The sequence below is a fragment of the Sus scrofa genome, chromosome 5 (assembly GCF_000003025.6).
Source record: "Sus scrofa isolate TJ Tabasco breed Duroc chromosome 5, Sscrofa11.1, whole genome shotgun sequence".
Lineage (NCBI taxonomy): Eukaryota > Metazoa > Chordata > Mammalia > Artiodactyla > Suidae > Sus > Sus scrofa.
This window is the reverse complement of record NC_010447.5, coordinates 57,974,843-58,000,420: the sequence shown is the minus strand read 5'-3', so window position 1 is coordinate 58,000,420 and position 25,578 is coordinate 57,974,843. Positions and strand designations below refer to the sequence as shown.

At 38.0% G+C, this 25,578-nt stretch overlaps 1 protein-coding gene across 1 annotated transcript in view; it reads right to left on the bottom strand.

The window, feature by feature from the left end:
• The window catches only part of PLBD1 (phospholipase B domain containing 1), a 71,188-nt gene that overhangs the window by 21,639 nt on the left and 23,971 nt on the right, over positions 1-25,578 (bottom strand). Inside the window, 4 exon segments of the mRNA NM_001244629.1 lie at positions 13,285-13,429; positions 13,855-13,995; positions 19,310-19,448; positions 22,615-22,698. Coding sequence (NP_001231558.1) covers positions 13,285-13,429; positions 13,855-13,995; positions 19,310-19,448; positions 22,615-22,698 — 509 coding nt within the window.

Genomic DNA, 25,578 nt, shown 5'->3' with positions numbered 1-25,578 from the left:
GCCAAAGTAACATCTGAAAAGCAGTGTATGGAACTTGCTATATTAACAGGATAAAAATTGTAAGATCATTTTAATAGAAGTTAGGAATTGCACAAAATGCAACACTTATTCAGGATAAAAATATTAAGCAAAGTAAAAATATTAAGTAAAGTACTCTTTAACCTTATAAAGAGTATCTACAAAAAATCTACCATTAACATTATACTTAATGGCAAAAGACTAAATACTTTTCCTCTAAGATCAGGAACCAGACAAGGATGCCCATTGCCACTTCTGGTCTACAGTGTCCTGGAAGTCTTATCCAGTGCATTCATGCTAGAAAACAAAGACATATAAGATAAGGAAGAAGTAGAACTGTCTTTATGCAGAGATGGCCTGATGTTGCATATCGAAATATCCCAAGAGACCTGCAAAAAATCTACTAGAGCTGATAAATGAATTTAGAAGGTTCTCAGGATAAAAAGTAACATACAAAAAATAATATTTCCGTATTGTGGTAGCTTTTGAAAATTTTTTTTTTTTGTCTTTTGTCTTTTTAGGCCCACACACGTGGCCTATGGAGGTTCCCAGGCTAGGGGGGCTAATCAGAGCTATAGCTGCCGGTCTGCACCACAGCCACAGAAATAATATATCACAGCTCATGGCAACACTGGATCCTTAACCCACTGAGCGAAGCCAGGGATAGAACCTGCAACCTCATGGTTCCTAGTTGGATTCTTTTCTGCTTTGCCTCAACGGGAACTCCCTGGCTTTTATACTTTAACGCATTCCTTGACAATTTTCCCTTTAAAAGGTAGATTCTAATTTCCTTTTCTTGAGTGAGGGCTGATCATACTAACATCTTTCTAATAAATAGAATGTGGTGGAAGTGACAGTATATGACTTCTGAAGCTAGGTCATAATAGACATTGCTGTTTCTGCCTCGGTCTTTCAGATCACCTGCCTGGGGGAAACCAGGCAGCTTGTGTTGAGGATACTTGAGCAACCCCGCAGAAAGTTAATTTGCCAGCACTATCTTGTCAGCCATGTAAGTGAGTCACCTTAGAAGTATACTTTTAGCTTCAGTTAAGTTATCAGAGATTTCAGCCTCTCAGTCTGCATCTTCAACTAAGCTCCAGATATAGAGAAGTAAAGACAAGTCTTCTTCACTGGGTCCTATCTAAATTCCTGATCCACAAAAACTGTGAGATACTAAATAATTATCTTCATTTCAAGCCACTCATTTTGTGGGTGATTTTTTTCTTATGTAGCCGTAGCTAACTAATGCATATATATATATATAGCAATGAACCGCTGGAAAAAGGAATAAAAAATTGATTCTGATTCTGATTGATCAGCCTTAAAAAATCATTTAGGATTCAAATTAATTAAAAATATGGAAGATCCATATACTAAAAACTACAAAACATAGACACACACACACACACACACACACACACACACACAAAGGAGTTCTCATTATGGCTCAGTGGTTAACGAATCTGACTAGGAACCATGAGGTTGCAGGTTTGATCCCTGGCCTCGCTCAGTGGGTTAAGGATACAGCATTGCTGTGAGCTGTGGTGTAAGCTGCAGAAGCAGCTTGGATCCCACGTTGCTGTGGCTCTGGCATAGGCCGGCAGCTACAGCTCCGATTAGACCCCCAGCCTGGGAACCTCCATATGCCGTGGGTGTGGCCCTAGAAAAGGCAAAAAAACAAACAAATAAATAAATAAAGATTCAATGCAGTTGAAGTGAGTATAACTTTTTCTTGATATGAATAAATTATATTTATTTTTGTACAATTTTTAATGTTGTACCCCATTTACATTTATTACAAAATATTGGCTATATTCCCTGTGTTTTACAATGCATCCTTGTGGCCTGTCTTACACCTAATAGCTTGTGCCACCTTCTCCCCCACTTCTATATTACCCCTCCCAACTGGTAACTACTAATTTCTTCTCTATATCCGTAGTCTGTTTCTTTTTATTTTATATTCACTAGTTTGTTGTATTTTTTATATTCCACATTTAAGTGATATCATGGTATTTGTCTCTCTCCGTCTTTCTTATTTCACTTAGCATAATGCCTTCCAAGCCCATCCATGTTTCTGCAAATGGCAAAATTTTATTCTTTTTTATGGCTGAGTATTACCGTGTACTCAGCCATAAAAAAGAATAAAATTCTTTTTATTCTGTGTGTTTGTATGTGTATTACATCTTTTTATCCATTCATCTATTGATAGACACTTAGGTTGTTTCTGTATCTTAGCAATTGTAAATAATGCTATTAATGTTGGGGTGCAGGGATCTTTTTCAAGGTAGTGGATTGCTGGGGTTTTTTTTTTTTTTTTGTATGTGTGTGTGTGTGCTCAGGAGTGAAATTGCTGGGTCATATGGTAGTTGTATTGTTAGTTTTTTGAGAACCACCATATCGTTTTCTGCAGTGGCCACACCATTTACATTTTCGACAACTTACAAGAGTTCCCTTTTCTCCACATTCTTGCCAATGTTTTATTTGAGTCCTTTTTTTGTTGATAAATAGATCTGTGCACTTGGGTCTTTATGAAGTTGTATCACCTACCTTTTCAGTGCTGTCATTCCCTATGACCCTATGAGATGTCTTTCTGTAGCTGACTTCCTTGGTTCTCGATTGCATAAGCCAAAGTCAATAGCTGTCTGTATACAGTAACCTGGTGGAGGGCTGGACAGGGCTGTTATTCTCCTTCACCTTATCAGCTGTTAAGTAAAACAGGCCATGGCTACTCAAAATCCTTGTTGTGCAGGATGGACTGCTTCTGATACAAGGTTATACAGGGCCGCCTTCCTTAGAGTTTCCAGAGCCTCAAGCAAGTGATTTTTGCAGGTCCCCTGCCTATATAAACAATTTGATTAAGAAGTATATGACAGGAGTTCCCGTCGTGGCTTGGTGGTTAATGAATCTGACTAGGAACCATGAGATTGCAGGTTTGACCCCTGGCCTTGCTCAGTGGGTTAAGGATCCGGCGTTGCCGTGAGCTGTGGTGTAGGTCGCAGACGCGGCTCGGATCCTGCGTTGCTGTGGCTCTGGCGTAGGCTGGCAGCTACAGCTCCGATTCGACCCCTAGCCTGGGAACCTCCATATCCCGTGGGAGCAGCCCAAGAAATGGTAAAAAGACCAAAAAAAAAAAAAAAAAAAAAAAAAGTATATGACAGGGAGTTCCCGCTGTGGCAGAGTGGGTTATAAGTATCCAATGTATACCACATTTTCTTTATCATGCATCCATTCATAGATAATTAGGTTGTTTCCATATCTTAGCTATTGTAAATAATACGGCAATAAATATAGGGGTGCCTGTATCTTTTTAAATTAGGGTTTTCATTTTCTTCAGATATACCCAATAGTGGAATTGATGGATCATACAGTAGCTTTCTTTTTAATTTTTTGAGGCACCTCCATACTGTTTTCCACTGTGGCTGCATTAATTTAGAATTATTTGTTATAGATCTGTGAAAAATGTCATTGAAAATTTGACAGGGTTTGCCTTGAATCTATTGATTGCTTTGGGTAGTATGCACATTTTAACAATATTAATTCTTCCAACCCATGAGTATGGAATATCTCTTCATTTATTTGTCTTTAATTTCTTCAATTAATGTCTTATAGTTTTCAATGTACAGTTCTTTAACCTCTTTGGTTAAATTTATTCCCAGGTATTTTACTATTTTTGATGTTACTGTAAATGGGATTTTAAAAAATATTTTATTGGGGTAGAGTTGATTAATAATGTTGTATTAGCTTTGGGTTTACAATAAAGCGAATCAGTTATACCTATACAAATATCCATTCTTTTTTTCCCATATAGGTTATTACAGAACAATGAGTAGACCTTCCTGTGCCATACAGTAGGTCCTTGCTAGTCAACTATTTTATATATAGTAGTGTGTATATGTTAGGATTGTTTTCTTGATTTCTCTTTCTGAGAATTCATTATTCATTATTAAAAGTACAACAGATTTCTGTATGTTAATTTTGTATCCTGCAAATTGACTAAATGGATTCATTAGTTCTAGCAGTTTTTTTGTGTGGAGTCTTCATGTCTTCTGAAAATAGTGACAATTTTACTTCCTTTCTAATTTGGAAGACATTTCTTTTTCTTGCCTAAGTGCTCTGGCTAGAACTCCAGTTCTAAGTTGAGTAAAAGTGGCAAGAGTGGACATCCTTGTCTTGTATTTGATCTTAGGAGAAAAGCTTTCAGCTTTTCACCATTGAAGATGATGATGTTAACTGTGGGCTTCTTGCATGTGACCTTTACTATGTTGAGATAAGTTTCCTCTATACTCACTTCATTGAGAGTTTTTATCATAAATGGATGTTGAATTCTGTCAAGTGTTTTTTTCTGCATCTATGGATTTACATGGAGGATGATATGATTTTTATCTTTTATTTTGTTATTGTGTTGTATCACATTGATTGATTTGCAGATGTTGAACCATTGTGCATCCCTAGGATAAATCCCACTTGATCACTCTGTATCACCCTTTTAATGAATTGTTGAATTTGGTTGGCTAATACTTTGTTGAGGATTTTGTATTTGTATTCATTAGGGATAGTGGCCTGTAATTTTCTTTTTTTGTGTTGCCCTTCTCTGATTTTAGTATCAGGGTAATGCTGTCCTTGTTAAATGAGTTAGGAAGAAGTGTTCCCTTCTTTTTGATATTTTGGGAGAGTTTGAGAAAAGCAGGTATTAAATCTTCTTTGTTTGGTGGAATGAACTGGTGAAGCCATCTGGTCCGGGATTTGTGTTTGTTGAGTGGCTTTGATTGCTATTCAATTGCCTCACTAGTAATCAGTCTATTCAGGTTTTCTATTTCTTCATGACTCAGTTTTGGAAGACTGTAAATTTTTAGGAATGTATCCATTTCTTCTAGGTTGCCCAATTTTTTGGTGTATAGTTGTTCATAGTAGTCTCTTATAATCCTTTGTATTTATGTGGTATCAGATGTAACTTCTTCATTTCTTATTTTATTTGGGCCTTTTCTCTTTTTCTCTTGGTGAAACTAGCTAAAGATTTGTCAACTTTGTTTATCTTTTCAAAGAATCAGCTCTTAGTTTTATTGATCTTTACTAGTGTCTTTTTATCTGTTTCATTTATTTCTGCTTAAATCTTATTATGATTATACAATGATCTTACTATTATTATATTATTATTATGCTCATTTCCTTCCGTCTACTGACTTGGGCGCTTATTTTCCTAGTTCCTTTAGGTCTAAAGTTAAATTGTTTACTTGAAGCAACGCCGAGCAGTTATGCTGCGAGCCACATGGAAGTCCATTTCCACAGAAAAGAAAATCATGGACTTGGAGAATAGACTTGTGGCTGCCCGATGGGACAGGGAGGGAGTAGGAGGGATCGGGAACTTGGGGTTATCAGATACAACTTGGAATGGATTTACATGGAGATCCTGCTGAATAGCATCGAGAACTATGTCTAGATACTTATACTGCAACAGAACAAAGGGTGGGGAAAAAAATGTATACATGTAAGAGTAACTTGGTCCCCATGCTGTACAGTGGGAAAAAATAAACAAACAAAAAATAATAAATAAATAAATAGTTTACTTGAGATTTCTCTTATTTCTTAAGGTTGCTTACATTGCTGTGAACTTCCCTCTTAGAATTGCTTTTACTGCATCCCACAGATTTTTTTTTTAATGCTGCATTTCTGCTTTCATCTATCTCTAGGTTTGTTTGTTTTTTTTCTTCTTTCATTGCTTATATGACCCAGTAGTTGTTTGGTAACATGGTGTTTAATCTCCACATATTTATAGTTTTTCCAATTTTCTTCTTATAACTGATTTCTAGTTTCATACTGTTGGGGTTGGAAAGATGCTAGATATGATTTCAATCTTCTTGAATTTATTGAGACATATTTTGAGACCTAACATGAAATCTATCTTAGAGAATGTTCCATGTGAAGTTGAGAGGAATAAGTATTCTGTTGCTTTTGGATGGAACATTATGCATATATATCAATTAAGTCATCTGGTATAATTTTTCCCTCATGGCTGTTGTTTCCTTATTGACTTTTTGTCAAATGATCTATCCATTGATGTAAATGGCATGTTAAAGTCCCCTAATATTATTGCACTACTGTCAATTTCTTTCTTTAGGTCTGTTAATTTTAGCTTTCTATTTTTTTGTGCTTTGTTGGGTACATATACATTTCTAAATGTTATATCTTCTTACTGGATAGACCCTTTTATCATCATGTAGTGCCTCTCTTTGTCTTTTATTACAGTCTTTATTTTAAAGTCTATTTTGTCTGATAGGAGTATAGCTACACCAGCCTTCTTTTCAATTACACCTTTTTCTGTCTTTTTCTATCTCTTCACTTTTAGTCTGTATGTGTCCCTACTTCTGAAGTAAGTCTCCTCTAGGCAACATATAGATGTGTCTTCTTTTTTTAATCCATTCAACCACTCTGTGTCTTTAATCCATTCAACCGCTCTATGTGTTTTGATTAGAGAATTTAGTCCATTTACATTTAAGGTAATTATTGATTGTTATGTACTTATTATCATTTTGTTCATTGTTTTCTGGCTGTTTTGAAGTTCCTCTCTGCTTCTTCTTCTCTTTTTCTCTTTCCTTGTGGCTTGATGACTTTCTTTAGTGTTTGATTCCTTTCTTATTTTCTTATGTGAATCTACTACAAATTTTTGCTTTGTGGCTACTGGAAGGTTCACATATATCATTCAACTTTATATATAATAGTCTCTTTTAAATCGATAGCAGTTTAAGTTTGAACACATTCCAAACTCTACATTTTTATTCCCCATGCCACGTTTAATGGAGTCACTTTTCACATCTTTTTATTTTATGTGTCCCTTAACTAATTATTGGAGTTATAGTTAATTTTGCCTTTCTTAGTAGCTTTATAAACAATTAACCCATTAACTTTATCATATATTTGCTTTTTCCAGTGAAATATTTACTATTTTATGTTTTCTTATTAATAACTAGTGGTATTTTTTTCAGCTTAAATAGGTCATTTTAATATTTCTTATAAGACCATTTTAGTAGTGATAAATTCCTTTAGCTTTTGCTTGTCTGGAAAATTCTATCTCTCCTTCAAATCTAAGTGATAATTTTGCCAAGTAGGATATTCTTGGAAGTTTATTCCTTTTAGTGCTTTGAATATGTCATTCCACTCTCTTCTGGCCTGCAGTCTTTCTGCTGAGAAACTGTTAATAGCTTTGTGGGGTTTCCCTTTTACATAACTATTTTTCTTTTGCTGCTTTTAAGATTCTCTCTTTAACTTTTGACATTTTAATTATGTCTCGATGTGGTTCTCTTTGGGTTTGTCTTATTTGGAACTTCCTGGGAGTCCTGCACCTGTACGTCTGTTTTCCTCCTCTATTAGGGATTTTTTTTCAGCCATTATTTCCTGAAATAAGTTTTCTTCCCTTTTCTCTCTCTCTCCTCTTCTTCTGAAACACCATATAGTATGATATTCCACTTGATATTGTCCCAGAGGTCCCTTAAGTTATATTAACTTTTAAAAATTATTTTTTTCTTTTTGCAGTTCTGGTGAGTTCCATTGCCTTATCTTCCAGCTTGCTGATCTGTTCTTCTACTTCATTTGGTCTGATGCTGAAACCCTCCAGTGTATTTCTCAGTTCAATTATTGTTTTGTTCTGCTCTGTGACATCTGTTTGATACTTTATGTTTTCTAATTTTTTTTTTCTTTTTTGGCTGTACCCACAGCATGCAGAAGTTCCCAGGCCAGGGACCAAATCTACACTGGAGTTGTGACCTGTGCCACAGCTGCAGCAAAGCCAGATCCTTAAACTAGTATGCCAAAAGGGAACCCCCATATGTTTTTTAGCTCTTTATTGAAGTTCTTATTCTGTTAATCCACTCTTCCAAGTCCAGTCAGCATCTTTATTACCATCACTTTGAATTCCTTATCAGGTAGATTGCTTATCTCCATATATTAAGATCTTTTTCTGAGGATCTGTCTGTTCTTTCATTTGAAATGTGTTTATATGTTTTCTCATTTTACTTGACTCTTTGTGTTTGCTTCTGTCTTAGGTGAAAAAAACTATCTCTCTGAGTCTTGTAGGAGTAGCCTTGTGTAGGTGATGATCCTTCTCATTCAACCTTGTTCTAGCCTTTTGTTGTTTCTCAAACTTTCGTGATTGTCTAAACTGCCTGGTTTATTCTTTTTGTGTGTCTGTGGGACACATCTATGGCATATGGAAGTTCCTAGGCCAGGGATTGAACATGCACCATATCTGTGACCTGAGCCACAGCAGTGACAACACTGGATCCTTAACCACTAGGCCATCAGGGAACCCCCCTGCTTGTATATTCTTGATATGCCCCTGTTGGTGGAGAAGTGCCAAGACCTGTCAGTGTTCCAAGAGGAGAAATCTCACTTAGCCCCCAGTTTCAGGCTGATTGGAAGCCATATCCTCATGTAGGAGCTTTTAAAGCATGTAAATATATACAGTTACATGTGGCCATAATCCTAATCCCTCTATGCAGCCACAATCCCTGCTGCTCTCCAGACCAGGAGATCTGAAGTTTCCTCTGCATGACTGCTGAAAAAACTGGGGCTCAAAATGAGTGCGTAAGCTTTTTATCTGGGAAGTATTGCCACGCTGTAGTGAGGCTAAGGGGATGTACAAGGATGTACAACCAGCTTATGTTCCCTGGTAATGTCTCCTTAGCCTCTAGATGTGTCCCTTAGGCCAAAGCTCCAGACTAAGTAAATAGGTCTTTTTCACAAGACTGCTTGGATTTTATTTCAGCCTGCTGTCTGTGCAGTATCCTATGGGTGGTAGTCTGCCAAGAACTGTCTTTCCAATTGTGAATAGGCCTGTGAAGCTCGGGAATGTCAGTGCTCTTGGCCAGCAAGGCAGGAGATCAAGAGATGTCTCCTGTACAGATTGCATGTGTTCAGTGGCTTTAGCAAAGCAGCTGAAGTGTGTATAGAGGGGTTACCCTCACTGGCTTCAGAAAGGCAGCTCTCCAGCCCCAGCGAAAGGGTGTGGGAGTATTTCAACCACGGTTATTGCAGACTTCATCAAGGCAGCAGGATACTACCATGACTACTTTTTTCCTTGATAAATAGATCTGTGCACTTGGGTCTTTATGAAGTTGTATCACCTACCTTTTCAGTGCTGTCATTCCCTATGAGATGTCTATGATGGTGGGAGGGTGTTGCATCCAAGCTTGCTCACCTGTGCTAATAGGCTAGATGGAGAATGCAATAATGGTATCTTCTAGCACCTCTCCCTCTGGGAGCATTTCAGTGGACCCCTGCCCCTCCAGCTGATGACTTTAGATTGGCGAAAGAATCTTCCTCACATATGGTCTAGGCATTTTCCAAACTACTGGTGTTTGTTTGTTTTTGCTGGGTCTCAGGGTGAATAAAACCACATGCAAACCGTTTAACAGGGGAATTGTAATTTCCTACAGCACTTTAGAACTCTTGGACATCAACTCTGTTGTTTTTTTAAGCCAGACATTTTGGGGGCTCATTTCCCTGGTACAGATCCCAGTATCTGGAGTATTGGTATGGGGCACCAATCCCTCACTCCTCCTGGGGAAGCATCTATCTGGTGAGATCCCTCCTTATTGCACATTGCTGCACACAATAAGGTGAAGTCTTTTGCAAGACTGTCTTTGCCTCTGCTGCGTGTCTCAATGTGGTCCTTTTATTCTTTGTTGTAGGAGGCAGTTCATCTAGCTTTCACATCTTTTTCAGAGAGAAATAATCCATATGTAGCTATAGATTAGTGTGTCCGTGGGAGCAGGTGAGTTCAGGCTCTTCGTACTCTGTCATCTTGGACCCCACCTTAAATCCGTTCTAGATTAAGATTATAATAATATAAATTTGTTTCCTTGAATAATATAAATTTGTTTCCTTGAATAACCACCTCTATTTTTATAAAGTCAGCTGGGACTCTGGTAAATACAGAGCATGAAATTGGTTTAGTTAAGTCTGGGTGTGCTGGGGTCAGTAAATCCTTTTGTAATATTTCTTGAATGTGTTTTGAAGGATTACTATTATTCCTTCTATTCGCCTATGCTGGAGTACAGTTTGGGGAGTGCCCTTCCAACAATTATTAGGCAATTATCTCTCAAGGATCCTGGCAAGGACAAGAGGAACACACAATGTGATCTGCTATAGTAATTCAGCAGCCATTTTTAACATCTTGTTTTCTTCTTGAAGATGGATATCACCCTTCCATCCTCATATTGACTGATCACCTACAAAATGTGGTTTGAGTTGCCTGTTGCTTCAGCCACGACATGTTCTGCCGGCAGACTCTCTTATGCTCCTCTCATGGGCTGGATAATTCTAAAATGCAAATCTATTAATATCACTTCCATTTGTCGCTTTAATGGTCTTGCATTGACCTTCATTCCCTCTCTCTGGACTTTTCCACACTTTGTCTTGCGTACAGACATTTACCTGTGCTGCTTGTTCCACATGGAACATTCCATTGCTCATCATCCCCACTGGCCTGGGTAATTTATACTTGTCTTTGTGCCTCAACTTAAACTTTACTTTCTCTTAAAAGTTATCTCATCACCCTCAAATTAGTCCTCCCTGCTATTATGCAAATCACATGTTAATCACTGCTCTTTTAATTTGTCTGTTTTTAACCAGAATGTAAATTTTGTTACAATAGGGATTGTATCTGTCCTGTTTTTCATCATAAATACTTTGTCTAGCACATTTTAACAGAAAATTGTAGATGAATAAATACATAATGTTTACAACTTTATAAGGTGGACATTGTATTAGCTTTATTTTACAGATAAGAAAACTGAGGCTTACTAAAATAAAATAGTTGGATTTCATAGGTTGAGGAACAGTTTAGCAGCTGTCCAAGCATTACCATTTCCTTTGTAGTAACCTCAAAAAGTGTCATTTTGTTTAGTGTCTTATGACAATCATCTTGGTAGTCACTTCTATAGAATATGGCAGGAACGTAATGACGTTTTGTAAAAATAAGGAGAGGTGTACACTAAATCTTCAGAGCTGTTTATGTCTTTGCTATAATGGTATCTGTACCATCCTCTTTATCATCATCTTTAACATGTGCCTTAGCCAAGTCACAAAGATTTCATGACTTTATCTGCTCTGAATCCAGAATTCTTAACATCCTTTCCATAACATGAAGAGCATCCAGATCCTGCCACTTTGAAGATAAAACTAACACCACGTTTATAATCCACTCAATCTAACACAGTGCTCCTCCACCAAAGAAGAAAAACAAGTCACCCAGCTTTTTTTCTGAGATCAACAGCATATACATAAGGCATAAGGTTCATGGTAAATCTCTATTATCTCTGATTCTACCTCTATATTTATCAATTCTGGAAGAATATATATGTAAATATTAGAAAAGTCAAAAGTTTCGTGGGAAATCCCTCCACGTCCTTCTCCCTCACTATCTTTGGGACCCAAGATTGTTTAGACTATGGAAGAACACCATTCTGCAGAAATTTCAAAGCAAAGATTTTAGGTAATGGCTGAACTATCTTTAACTTAACTATTAAAGATAAATGCACTTTATCACAAATAAGAGGAAGAGAAAGAATATTTGACTATCTCAGTATCTTGCTGTCCTTAAGTTTTGGCCTACAGGAATATAAAAGTATCAAAGTATGGTCTAACTTGGAGAGAGGAGCCCTAAGTCCACTTCAGTACTAAAACAATTAAGCAAACTATGACAAAAATAAAATCAAAGTGGTCTCAAAGGAAGGATCAGGTCACAAGGACAGGGAAGCACCACATTATTACCCTGTTGAGAAGTCCTGACAGGGCTGTGTTAATACTATTAGGAGCAACAATACCAGAAGGGGAAATAATACTCTGGCAAAAATACCTGGCAGAAATAGGTATGACAGGTAGTCAGTAATAACCACCCTATAAATTGCATATATGTAATTAAAGGTGAAGAGTGTGCAAATCACATCCAGGTTGGACACTTAGGTCTTTGGTAAGAATTTTCCTCTTGCCTTTGTTCATGATGTTTCCTGTAGTTGAGGGGGCAATTCCAGATAGCAAACATGCTTTTTGGGGCTCATACAGTGGGTTTTATTTTTTTATTTTTATTTTTTTTGTCTTTTTGTTGTTGTTGTTGTTGCTATTTCTTGGGCCGCTCCCGTGGCATATGGAGGTTCCCAGGCTAGGGGTCCAATTGGAGCTGTAGCCACCGGCCTACGCCAGAGCCACAGCAACGTGGGATCCGAGCCGCGTCTGCAACCTACACCACAGCTCACCGCAACGCCGGATCGTTAACTCACTGAGCAAGGGCAGGGACCGAACCCGCAACCTCATGGTTCCTAGTCGGATTCGTTAACCACTGCGCCACGACGGGAACTCCGGGTTTTATTTTTTTAAACCCATATTTCTCTCTTGAGAAGCTAGAGGATCTGGAAACACTGACCTCTACATTGCTGGGTGACACGGTCAGTGAAAGCAGAGCAGTGGGCTCCCTTTCAATGGACCATGTGTTTGCTACAATTTTTTCCACTTCTATTTTCTTATACCAACCCCTTTATTCATTTACCTCATCTTCCTGTCTCCTTTAAGCATAGGAGTTTGCAATCTCTACAAAGACTGTCCTTCCCAACCATCCCTACCTGTTCAAATTCTAGCTATTGTTCATAGTTCATCTCAAATGTCAACCACTTGTTCCTTTCCCCAATAATCAGATGTGAGTTATCCCAATTTTGAAGACTCACAACATTTCTTACACCTCTTTTGTAGCACATACAGTATCCAATAACAATATCATTCTTATCTGTATTGTAGTTCTCACATTCATTCACTGATTCATTCAGCAAAAATTAAATATAAGGTGCCACACATTAAGTGCTGTGGATATTGCAACAAATAAGAGAAGTGGATGCATTAAGTATGCTTCAATTTAAAAAAAAAGAAGAAGAAATCATAAAGCAAAGAAAAGGAGACAGGCTTTTAAGGAGGTGTTGAGATTAAGATCTTTCTTGCTCTTTGCTTCCAGTGAAGCACCTAGGAAGTTGTCTTGTTCTTAATAAATACCAAGTTGGCATTTGTTGAGCTTAATTTTTGGCAACTCTGTTAACTTAGTTTATGCCATTCTATTAAGTAGAATGTTAGAGCTTTATTTCTTCAAACAGCACTTTAAAAACCAATTTTCATTACTGAATACTAATCACTAAACATTTCTTCTTGCATTCCAGTTACTCTGAATCACCAAGGTTTTATCCTAAGATAGTACACAAAGTACTAAAATGTCCTTCTAAATTTATTTACCTGGGTAACTGCTGAAAGAGAGGCGACTACTGCTGGTGTCTTTATCAATGATGTTGAAGTCCCAGTGTTTATATATCCTGAGCATGGCTGCATATGTGTACCAGCTTGAGTGAGCAAAAAAGATGTTCTCAAATCCAGGAAGAACCTATAGGCAGAATCACAGGGAATGGCACAGGGGTATACAGATAAGTGGCTACAAATGTAGAACATGTACAGGGATTGTGTCAATTAAGGTGGCTATTGCTATATTTATTATCAGAAAATTAACCTTTAATATGCACATAACAGAAAGACTCTGTCTAGCTTCCAAAATGGAAGATTCTGGAACATAGGAGTGGAAAATACATACAGCATAGCAGAAAGTGATGGAAGAACCAGAGAGGTCATCATGTACCTTCAATTCCTTCCATCAGTTCCTTCCAGATCTTAGGTTTTGTGATAGAGGAACCCATGAGCTGACATGTAGCTATAGCTGGGAATGATGAGATGTTGCTATACGTGAGTGACATATCAAAAAAGTCTGGGTGGAACAGAAAGAAGGACAGAGAGAAAGACTGCCATATGTCTCACCTTAATGAGAGCAGAGCAATGTCCCATGTCCCATCTCTTGAAAACTTTCAGGTCGGAGTAGTTTATAGGAGAAAGAGAGGGAATCAGATCCAGCAGATCTCCAACAGCATTCAGGAACTGAATCTGGAACAGGGTTATAGGCTGGGAAGAGACAAAGACTGTGTTTAACATTGATTTGTGACAATCAGATGTCATTTTCTATTGGGAGGTTCCTCTTGTTAGGTATCCATTAGCTTATTCTTTTGTGAAAGGTCCCTAACATCACAGATATATGAGATTTTATTGTATTTTGTAAAATAATTTTTATTAATATATAGTTTATGAGACATTTTAGCCTTTTATACACAGATTTGGGGAGTGGGTCCTAGGAAAGTACAATAAACAGACTGCTTTACTTGCATTCCTCTATGGCAGGTTTTTTTAACGTTGGCACTAGTGATATTTTGAGCCAAATGATTCATTCTTGTTGGGGAGTTGGGGGAGGTCTGTGCAGCATTCCTGGCCTCTACCCACTAAATCTCAGTAGTATGTTCCCAGTTTTGACAACCAAAAATATCTGTAGGCATTTCCAAGTATCCTCTGGTGAGAAATTATCCTTAGCTGAGAATCACTGCTTATGGTAAAAATACTCAACTAAGATGCTTTTGATTTTGATTGTGTGTTGAATATAGGACTAACGGACTTGACAGCATTAAACACAAACCAATTATCAGGTTTGAACCTGAACTTTGTATTAACCAGAAGGCACTGCTCCAGCAAGATTCAAACCACCACAGTTGCCTAGGGCAACTACATCTACAAACAAAGTGGTTTTTGGGCAGAGATGGCGAGAAGACAAACACATGACAATTTTAACAAAAAGCAAAAGCAAAAAAGACAAACGGATTATTTATTTATATAAATATTCTCTTTGTTTTGTTTTTGAATAAGTAAGACATTCATTATTCAAGATTTTAAAAATCCTAACGAAGCTCTACTGTGGAAATTTTCATCACTCTCTCATCCTCTATCTGCTCAAGTCCCATCCTGTCTCCAGTTTACTATTTATATTGGTGTATCTCTCTAGATATTTTATTTTATTTTTATTTTTTTATTTTTTTGTCTTTTTGCTATTTCTTGGGCCACTCCCACGGCATATGGAGGTTCCCAGGCTAGGGGTCTAATCGGAGCTGTAGCCACCAGCCTACACCAAAGCCACAGCAACGGGGGATCCGAGCCGTGTCTGCAACCTACACCACAGCTCACGGCAACGCCGGATCGTTAACCCACTGAGCAAGGGCAGGGACCGAACCCTCAACCTCATGGTTCCTAGTCGGATTTGCTAACCACTGCGCCACGACGGGAACTCCTAGATCTTTTAAAATACCTTACTAATACATCTTTTAAACATAAATGATAGTGTGTTATATGCACTTCTCTTCACCTTGATTTTCTCTCTTAATCTCTTTTAACATCTTGGGGACCTTTCCATATTGATGCAAAAGTCTTCCTTATTCTTTTAAACAATATTTCAATGAATGAATGCATTATAATATTATATATATATATATATAGAGAGAGAGAGATTGAGAGAGAGAGTAGGTAATATACATTGCTGTGCTGAATTATAATATTTTTAACCAGGATTTTATTGGTGGACTCTCAAGTGGTTTCTAGTCTTTTGCTATTATAAATCATGTTACAATAATCAACTTTGGACACATCATTTTGTATATGTGTGAGTCTGTATGTAGGACAGATTCCTAGAAATGATTTGATTTTGAAAATTATTTATTTTGATTTTGATAGATATTTCCAAATTTTCATCTTAGGGTTTATTTATTTATTTATTTATTACAGCCTCAACAATATACTGAACAATTGGTTTAGTTCCAATTTGATAGGTGACAAACAGTATCTCATTGTAATTTATATTGGCATTACTTTGATAATGAGCATATGTTTAAAAAATCTTCGGATTTTGGGGGGTGAACAGTTCATATACTTTATTTTTCTACTGGCGTAATACATTTTCTTTTCTGCTTTCAGTTCTTTACATATTAAGGAGGGAAGTTAGTTCATTGTCTCTGCTATGAATTGCAGTATTTTTTTTTTCCAGTTTGTAGTTTTCCTTTAAGCTTTTTGCTTTAGTTTAAAAATTAAGAATGATACTATACATATGAAAGAGTAAGGATATATATGCCCAGTTAAAGGAAAAAAATTAAAATAAACACCAATGTACACACCTCACAGTTTAAAAAAATAGAACATGAGCTGTGCCTTAGAAGTTGCCAATCTCATTTCCCTTCCCTTCCTACCAACAGTAACCACTCTGCTAAGTCTCCTGTTGTTCATTACTTATGTTTCTATTATTTGATCACCCATGTATAGATCCCTAAACAATATATTTTAAACACTTTGCCTGGTTTTGAATATGTACAAGTAGAATTATATTGTGTGCATTCTTTTGCTCAATATTATTTTTTGACATCAATATCGATAGGGTGAAAATAGTTCATTCATTTTCATTGCTATATGCTTTTTCATTACATGAATATAAAGCATGACAATATACTTATGATAAACATCTGGGACATTTCCTGTTTGCAGCAAAATGATGGTACTGTAAACTTTTATGTACTTGGACCTGATGTTCATGAGTGTATCTAACTTCTGAGTGGATTTGTTAGGTTGTCGAATATGCATTATCTTCAAATGTTTCAAGTAAGGCCCAGTCCTTTTCCAAAGTGACAGTAATGGTTTACTTACTTCAAGAGTGGTTGGGAGTTCCCAATTCTGGTGTGTGATAGGATCTCATTGGGGTTTTACTTTTGAAATAGAGCATTTCTTTACGCATTTATGGGGCCATTTGTATCTCTCCTTCTGTGAAATTCCTGTTGATGTTTTTTGCCCATTGGCCATTTTTCTATTGAATTTTTTTTTTTAATTTGTTACTGTTGGGAGTTGCTGCCGTGGCTCAGTGGTTAATGAACCTGACTAGCATCCAGGAGGATGAGGGTTTGAGCTGTGGCCTTGCTCAGTGGGTTAAGGATCCAGTGTTGCCATAAGCTGTGGTGTAGGTCGCAGACGTGGCTTGGGTCCAGTGTTGCTGTGACTGTGGTGTAGGTTGGCAGCTACAGCTCCTAATAGACCCCAAGTGGGACCCTCCATATGCCACGGGTGTGGCCCTAAAAAAAATTTGTTAATGTTCTTCATGTATTTTAGATACAAATCTTTTGTTAGTTAAATGTATTGCAAATATCTTCTCTTGGTTTACAGCCTATTTTTCTCACTCTCTATATAGTGTCTTCTGATGCTTAAAAAGAAATTCTTGTTTTAATTAGCTGAATTTATCAATCTTTTTCTTCGTGGCGAGTGCTTTTGTGCCTTGTTTAAGACATTGTTGCCCACCCTAAGTTATATTCTCCCAGGGAAGACTGAATGCTACAGGGGCAAGGCTATTGCCTTTACTTCTAGGCTTTTTCAAGGGATAAAGAAAGGAAACACATAGTTTTTTAAAGAAGCTAAAAGTAGTGATTTCCTACTTATGTTTCAACTTTTAAAAAAACCCACAAAGCCTTTTACTTCATTGATTTTTCTTATGCTGAAAATCTTATTACCTAACATACTTATTTGCTTTATCTTACTATATCTATCAAACTCCATCAAATTTCAAAATAGCAACATTAATATTTTTACTAAAGTGAGATTATCATTTAAGGTTGTTTGTTTTTGTTTTGTTGATTCTTCTTGTCCTTAGCATCTATTCCAACAAGTTTGTACAGCAATAAATGTGTTTTAGGATCACTTGAAATAACTGCTCTCTGTAGAGCATGATTATGCCATGAACTAGATGTACCATTAGGTATATTTGTAACCATTTGTTTTCAGATCTTAGAATTTGCTTTGCCTTTTAAAATTTTGTTTTTTAGGTATGAACAGCATTTGCGTGGTTCCAAAGTCAAATATATAAAGCAAGTTACATTCAGAGATATGAGCTTTCATCTTTGTTCCCTCCACTCTGTTCTTCCTTCTTTTATAGTAATCATGTATTTTTTAGTTTTTGATTTATTCTTTCATTGTTGGTTTTCCTATTTTGTTGTTGTTTCTCCTTGAAAAAAAAAAAAGAGCAAATTTCGGAGTTCCCATCGTGGCGCAGTGGTTAACAAATCCGACTAGAAACCATGAGGTTGCAGCTTCGATCCCTGGCCTTGCTCAGTGGGTTAAGGATCCGGCATTGCCGTGAGCTGTGGTGTAGGTCAAAGACGTGGCTCAGATCTGGTGTTGCTGTGGCTCTGGCGAAGGCCAGCAGCTATAGTTCCAATTAGACCCCTAGCCTGGGAACCGCCATATGCCACGGGTGAGGCCCTAGAAAAGGCAAAAAGGCCCCCCCCCCAAAAAGAGCAAATTTATCTATCTGTCAATATCTATTTCAGTTTCTCACACAAAAGGTGGAACATGATATGCACTGGTCTTTACTTTTTTACACCTAATAGCAGATTCTGAAGGTCTTTCCATAACAGTATATGGAGGCCTACTGCATTCCTATTTACAGCTACATCATTTATGCAAATCATTCTATGTATTTGGCTGTTTTTTTCAGTATTTTCATGACTATAAATTATCAGATGAATAGGCTTGCATTGTTGCCAATGAACATTTGTGATAATCCCATAGGATTACCAGGTCAAAGGGTAAATGAATGTGTGATTTTGATAGTGGGTGCCAAAATTTCTGTCCATACCAGAGACACCATTTTGCAGTCTCATCAATATTTTAGGAAAGTGCCTTTTCTCCCCCATTGCCTTGCCAGCACAGTATACTTTCACACTTTGGAATTTTTACCAAATTGACAAGTGAGTGCAGTTTTAATTTGCATTTCTAATTGTATTAGCAAAGTTCAGCTCATATGATTAAGACATTTTTTGCATCTATTTTCTATAAACTGTCGTTTTATATATTTTGTCCAGTGGTGTGTGTGTGTGTGTGTGTGTATATATATATATAATCCCCAGGAAACAGAGCCTTCCTAATTTTTGGAATATATTAAACAGCACCTTGAATCCTCAATGATTCAGTAAACCTTTCAAAAAATTGTGTGTGTGCAGAAAGGAAAGCACAGAACATGTATACTTAGACATTTTTCTTTAGCCATCATATTGTCTGAAACACCAGCTTTACTAGGTTAATTAAATAGCCAGTATGTTCATATCAGGCTCTTAACCTACTCCAGAGTACAGTATGAAAGAGACAGAGAACACAGAAACAATCTGGTTTTATTTGTTCATTAAGCTTGGATTTTGTGTCAGACTTTGAATCAGGTGCTAGCAATGAGATAGATAAGACAGTACTTTCATGCAAGAAATTTATCCTCTAGTCATAATTTGATCTTCTTAACTGGAATGTAATTTTTAAGACAATTTTCAATATTCTTGTCATACCATATAAATCCTGAGTAGCTTTTTAAAAATCTTACCTTCCTTCCTTCCGATACAGCCCTCTTCATTGCCCCTACATAGAGCCCGTCCATTTGTGCCATAACATAACCGGTATGTCTCCAAAATGGATCATTTTTGTAATTTTTGATGTTATCCCGGGTCCACTGATCTTGCTTCCTGGAAGACAAATTAGACTTGTACTAGAGTTCTCCATGGTTGTTATCCAAAGCTAAATTAAACCCAGGCATTTAGAGATTACATATATTCAGATACTTAAGCTAGTATAACTTGAATTCTGGATCTTGTAACATTCCAGTCATTTGGAAAGGATATCAGATATCAGAGCAAATCCTATATGAATTTTAATTTTTCCCAAGGACAATATGCCTCTTCCTTTATAGCTTCCCCCATGCTCTATCCAGAACTATCTGGAAACACAGGTGTGATATTTACCTATCTGAGATAGTGAGCCATAAGAAAGTAGAGGATAGACCTCAAATGCATCTCATATAAAAGCATAATGTGTCACTAAATCAGTAAGGATGAGTTGATTAATTTTGCTTTTGTAGACAGAAGTGGTAAAGTTAAAAAACTGGAAAAAATAAAAACTCTTCAGGACAGAGTATTTCCCGCAATCATTTTCATAGCTTACAGTTCATTCTATTCCAGTTGTTGCTAATAACTGCTGCAATGTCTCTGTCCTAGGAAAAGTTCTTTTTTTTTTTTTTTTGAATAGTCCTTTATTCTGTCTCTTCTCTTTTAGTTGTTTGCACTTTATGCAGAATGATCTGATATAACTTTGCATACTAAAAACTATTTCTGACTTGCTCAAGCTATCTCTAGATCAATTTTTGCTTTTTAGGGCCACACCTGTGGCATACAGAGGTTTCCAGGCTAGGGGTCTAATCAGAGCTATAGCTACCAGCCTACACCACAGTCACAGCAATGCCAGATCCTTAACTCACTGAGTGAGGCCAGGGATAGAACCCACAGCCTCATGGTTCCTAGTCAGATTTGTTTCTGCTGCCCCATAATGGGAACTCTGTCTAGATCAATTTTAAATACAATGTCACTGTTTCATGGAATCTAGCCTGTGGACCATCCGATGAAGGGTGGGTGTTCAGAGTAAAATTTAGAGGGTCAAACCAAGTGCACTTCTATCCCCAAATTAATCTCTGTCATCAAATATGAAACAAATCTTTTGAATATTGAGAATTATTAGTCTTCAGAATACTTTAATAAAATGAAAATATTCTCAGAATAACTTTAGGGAGTTCCCATTGTGGCTCAGTGATTAACACATCCGACTAGGAACCATGAAGTTGCGGGTTCGATCCCTGGACTTGCTCAGTGGGTTAAGGATCTGGCGTTGCTGTGAGCTGTGGTGTACGTTGTAGGCACAGCTTGGATGCCACATTGCTGTGGCTCTGGCATAGACCAGCAGCTGTGGCTCTGATTCGACCCCTAGCCTGGGAACCTCCATACGCCACAGGAGCAGCCCAAGAAATGGCAAAAAGACAAAAAAAAAAAAAAAAAAAGAATAATTTTAGAACAAAAAGACAATCCACAGAATGAGAGAAAATATTTGCAAATGAAACAACTGACAAGGAATTAATCTCCAATTAATTCCAATTAATCTCCAATTAAAACATGCAAACAACTCACACGGCTCAATATATTAAAAAAAAAAAAACACAATAGAAAAATGGGCAGATCTAAATAGATATTTTTTCCAAAGAAGAAATACAGATGGCCAAAAAAAAGAAAAAAAGAAAAGATGCTCGACATTGCTCATTATTATAGAAATGAAAATCAAAACTACTATGAGGTACCACCTTACACTAGCCATAATTGTCATCATTAAAAAATCTACAAACAATAAATGCTGGAGAGGGTGTGGAGAAAAAGGAACCATCTTACATTATTGGTGGAAACATAAATTGGTGCAGTCACTATGGAAAACAGTATGGAAGTTTCCTCAAAAACTAAAAACAGAACTACCATATAATCCAGCAATCCCATTCATGGACATCTATCCAGAGAAAACCATAATTCAAAAAGATACATGCATCCCAATGTTCACTACGGCACTATTCACAATAGCTAACACATGGAAACAACCTAAATGTCCATCAGCAGAGGAATGGATAAGGATGTGATACATATATAAAATGGAAAACTACTCAGCCATAAAAAAGAATCAACTAATGCATCAACATGGATAGACCTAGAGATTATCATACTAAATGAAGTTAAACAGTGAAAGAAAGACAAACATCATATGATATCACTTATATGTGGAATCTGAAAAAAAGGATACAAATGAGCTTATTTGCAGAACAAATAGACTCATAGATTTTGAAAACAAATTTATGGTTACCAAACAGGACAGGTCAGGGGAGGGACAGATTAGGGGTTTGGGACTGGCATATCCACACTGCGGTATATAGAATGAATGGCCAACAGGTACCTGCTCTAAAGCACAGGGAACTCTACCCAATGTTTTGTGATCATTTATGTGGGAAAAGAAGGTGAAAAAGACTGAATGTGTGTACAGGTATAACTGAATCACTTTGTCGTACAGGAGAAATTATCACAATGTTATAAATCAACTATACTTCAATAACACTTTAAAAAGCCACACACATAATTAAAAAAAATAACTTTATATATGAGTTAACACCTCAGCTAGGATGAGTTACCAGGCCCATGAAAAGGAAGCACTTTACAGGGGGAAGAGGAGGGATTTCTGCAAGGAAAGGCACCTCCCCACTCCCCTACCCTCACTCCAAGGGGAAGTGATTCAGGGGTTTGACTCTGCCTGCCTTGCACTGATGGGGCTTTCTTCTAGCTATGTAAGCAGCTGATAACCTAACCCCTGAAAGAGGCCAAATTAGAAGGCATTGGAGTTCCTGTCGTGGCTCAGTGGTAATGAGCCCCACAAGTATCCATGAGGACATAAGTTCAATCCCTGGACTCCCTCAGTGGGTTAAGGATCTGGCATTGCCGTGAGCCGTGGTGTAGGTAGCAGACATGGCTCAGAACCTATGTTCCTATGTTGCTGTGGCTGTGGTGTAGGCCGGCAGCTGTAGCTCTGATCCAGCCCCTAGCCTGGGAACCTCCATATGCCACAGGTGCAGCCCTGGGGGGAAAAAAAAAGGCATTTGTCTCCAACGAGTTTTCATCCATCACTAAAAGGTGCTATACCTAATACAAAAACCACTCCAGAGTCCTGCCTAAGAGATGGAAAAGAAATTGGTGAAGGAGAAATCACTATCTGAAATAACTGATCCAAATCCTGAAGCCTTAATAACAACAAGAAGAGGAAAGCGATTATACATACCTCAAAAAGTCCTGCACTTTATCCAGCACAGAAGATTTCTTAATCAGCTGTGGGTAGAGGTTTGTGAAATGGTCATATATGTGTCTGAAACGATAGATGAAAATTATTACATTTCTATTTTTCTTGGAAAACATCATGGAAACATCATGGTAAATTGTCCAATATTTTAGCTAATTGGGAGGTCCCCTATTGCAAACATTCTCTATCTTTTTTAAATAAATTAAATGCATAATTTAAAGTTGGAAAATATTTCCAATGCATATAAAAACTTACAATATAACAAACACCCAAGTATATCCACTACTCAACTGTATTAAATCATTATATTTTGCCATATTTGCTTCACATTGTTTTTTTAAAAAAGATATAAAACATAAGCTAGAGTTGAACTGCTGACATAATTCCCCTCTCTTCTCCCCAGAGGTAACTGCAGTCTTAAGTCAGTGATTGATTACTCTCATGCACATTTTTATATCACCATATATACATATTTGACCATTAATAATGTATAACATTACTTATGTTTTTGGAACAAAATATAAGATGATACTATCTGTCACTTTAACTTGTTCTTTTCTCTCAATGCGACATTTTACTTTTTTTGTTTTCTTTTTAGGGCTCCATCTGCAGCATATGGAAGTTCCCAGGCTAGGGGTCCAATGAGAACTGTAGCTGCCGGCCTATGCCAGAGCCACAGCAATGCTGGATCTGAGTTGCGTCTTCCACCTACATCACAGCTCGTGGCAATGCTGGATCCTTAACCCACCTAGCGAGGCCAGGAATCAAATCCGCTTCCTCATAGTTGCTAGTCGGGTTCGCTAACTGCAGAGCCATGATGGGAACTCCTCCAAGTGACTTTTTTTTGTCTTTTTGCCTTTTCTAGGGCCACACCCACAGCATATGGAGGTTCCCAGGCTAGGGGCCTAATTGGAGCTGTAGTCACTGGCCTACGCCACGGCCATAGTAACATGGGATCCCAGCCGCGTCTGCGACCTACATCACAGCTCAGGGCAATGGTGGATCCTTAACCCACTGAGCAAGGCCAGGGATCAAACCCGCAACCTCATGGTTCCTAGTCTGATTCGGATTCGTTAGCCACTGCGCACCACACAAGAACTCCTCAAAGTGACATTTTAAAAGAATGATCTGGGAGATGGGATTAAGATGGCAGAATAGAAGGACTGGAGCTCAACTTCTCTCCTAAAAACAACAAAATTCACAACTAAACGCTGAACAATCTTCAACCAAATGGACCAGAAACCTTAAAAAAGATATCCTACTCCAGAAGACAAAGAGGAGACCACATCAAGAGGGAGGGGGGGCGATTTCGCAATATAAACAACCCCATACCTCCCGGGTGGGAAGCCCCACAGACTGGAAACTAACTGCTTCACAGAGACTCACCTTCAGGAGTGAGAGTTCTGAGCCCCATATCAAACTCCCACGCGTGGGGATCTGGCACTGGGAGAAAGAGCCCCTGGAGCATCTGGCCTTGAAGGCCAGTGGGGCTTGTGCACAGGAGCTCCACTGGACCGGGGGAAACGGAGACCCCATTCTTAAAAGGCGCACACAGACTTTCACGTGCACTGGGTCCCAGGGCAAAGCAAAGTCTCCATAGGAATCTGGGTCAAACCTGACTGCAGTTCTTGGAGGACCTCCTGGGAAAACAGGGGTGAATGTGGCTTGTTGTGAGGAAAGGACATTGAAAGCAAAGTTCTCAGGAATATCCAGCAGCCCTGCCTTTCTCTGAAGGTGGCCATTTTGGGAAAATCTGACCCCACCCGTCAGTCAGCTGAGAAGCCTCAGGGCAAACAACAATCCTAGTGGGATCACAGCCCCACCCATCAGTAAACAGGCTGCCTAAAGACCCCCCAGGCACACAGCCGCCTCTAATCCCATCCAGAGACAAAGCCCCACCCACCAGAGATTAGAATCAGCCTCACCTACCAGTGTGCAGGCATCAGCCCCTCCCATCAGGAAGCCTACAGCAAGCCCCATACTGACTTCAGCCACAAGGGGGGCAGACACCAGAAGTAAGAGAGGCTACAATTCTGTTGTCTGTAAAAAGGTCACCACACCAAAAACCCATAAAATGAAAAGACAGGAGCTCCCATCGTGGCGCAGTGGTTAACGAATCCGACTAGGAACCATGAGGTTGCGGGTTTGATCCCTGGCCTTGCTCAGGGGGTTAAGGATCTGGCGTTGCTGGTCAGCTGTGGTATAGTTTGCAGACGCAGCTAGGATCCTGTGCTGCTGTGGCTGTGGTGTAGGCCGGTGGCTGTGGTGTAGGCCGGTGGCTACAGCTCCGATTCAACCCCTAGCCTGGGAACCTCCATATGCTGTGGGAAGCAGCCCTAGAAAAGGCGAAAAGACAAACAAAAAACAAAAACCAACAAAGAAAAAAACAGAAAGAAAAAGAAAAGACAGAGAACTATAACTCAGATGAGGGAGAAAGGAAAAACCCCAGAAAATCAGCTAAGTGATGAGGAGATTCTCAGCTTCCAGGAAAAAGACTTTAGACTGTTGATGCTGAGGATGATGCAAAACATTGGAAATAAACTGGAGGCAAAGATAGATAACTTATAGGAAACACTGAGCAAAGAGATACAAGATATAAAACTTAAACAAGAAGAGATGCAAAATACAATAACTGAAATTAAAAGAATTGTCTATGTTATCACCTGCAGCTTAAGTTTATTCTTTTCATGTGTTGATGGTATTCCACGCTATGACTATATAAAAATTCATTTATGCAGCTCCATGATGGACATTTAACTGGGTTTCAATTTTTCACTATTACAACGCAATTTCAAACATTTCTGTAAATGTCCCTTTTTATATATTTGCATGTTCTTCTAGGATATAATATATAAAAGTAGAATTGCTCAGGTAAATATTCTATAAATCTAGAGTTGCTAGATATTGCCCAATTGTTCTCCACAGTGATTATTCCAATGTACACAG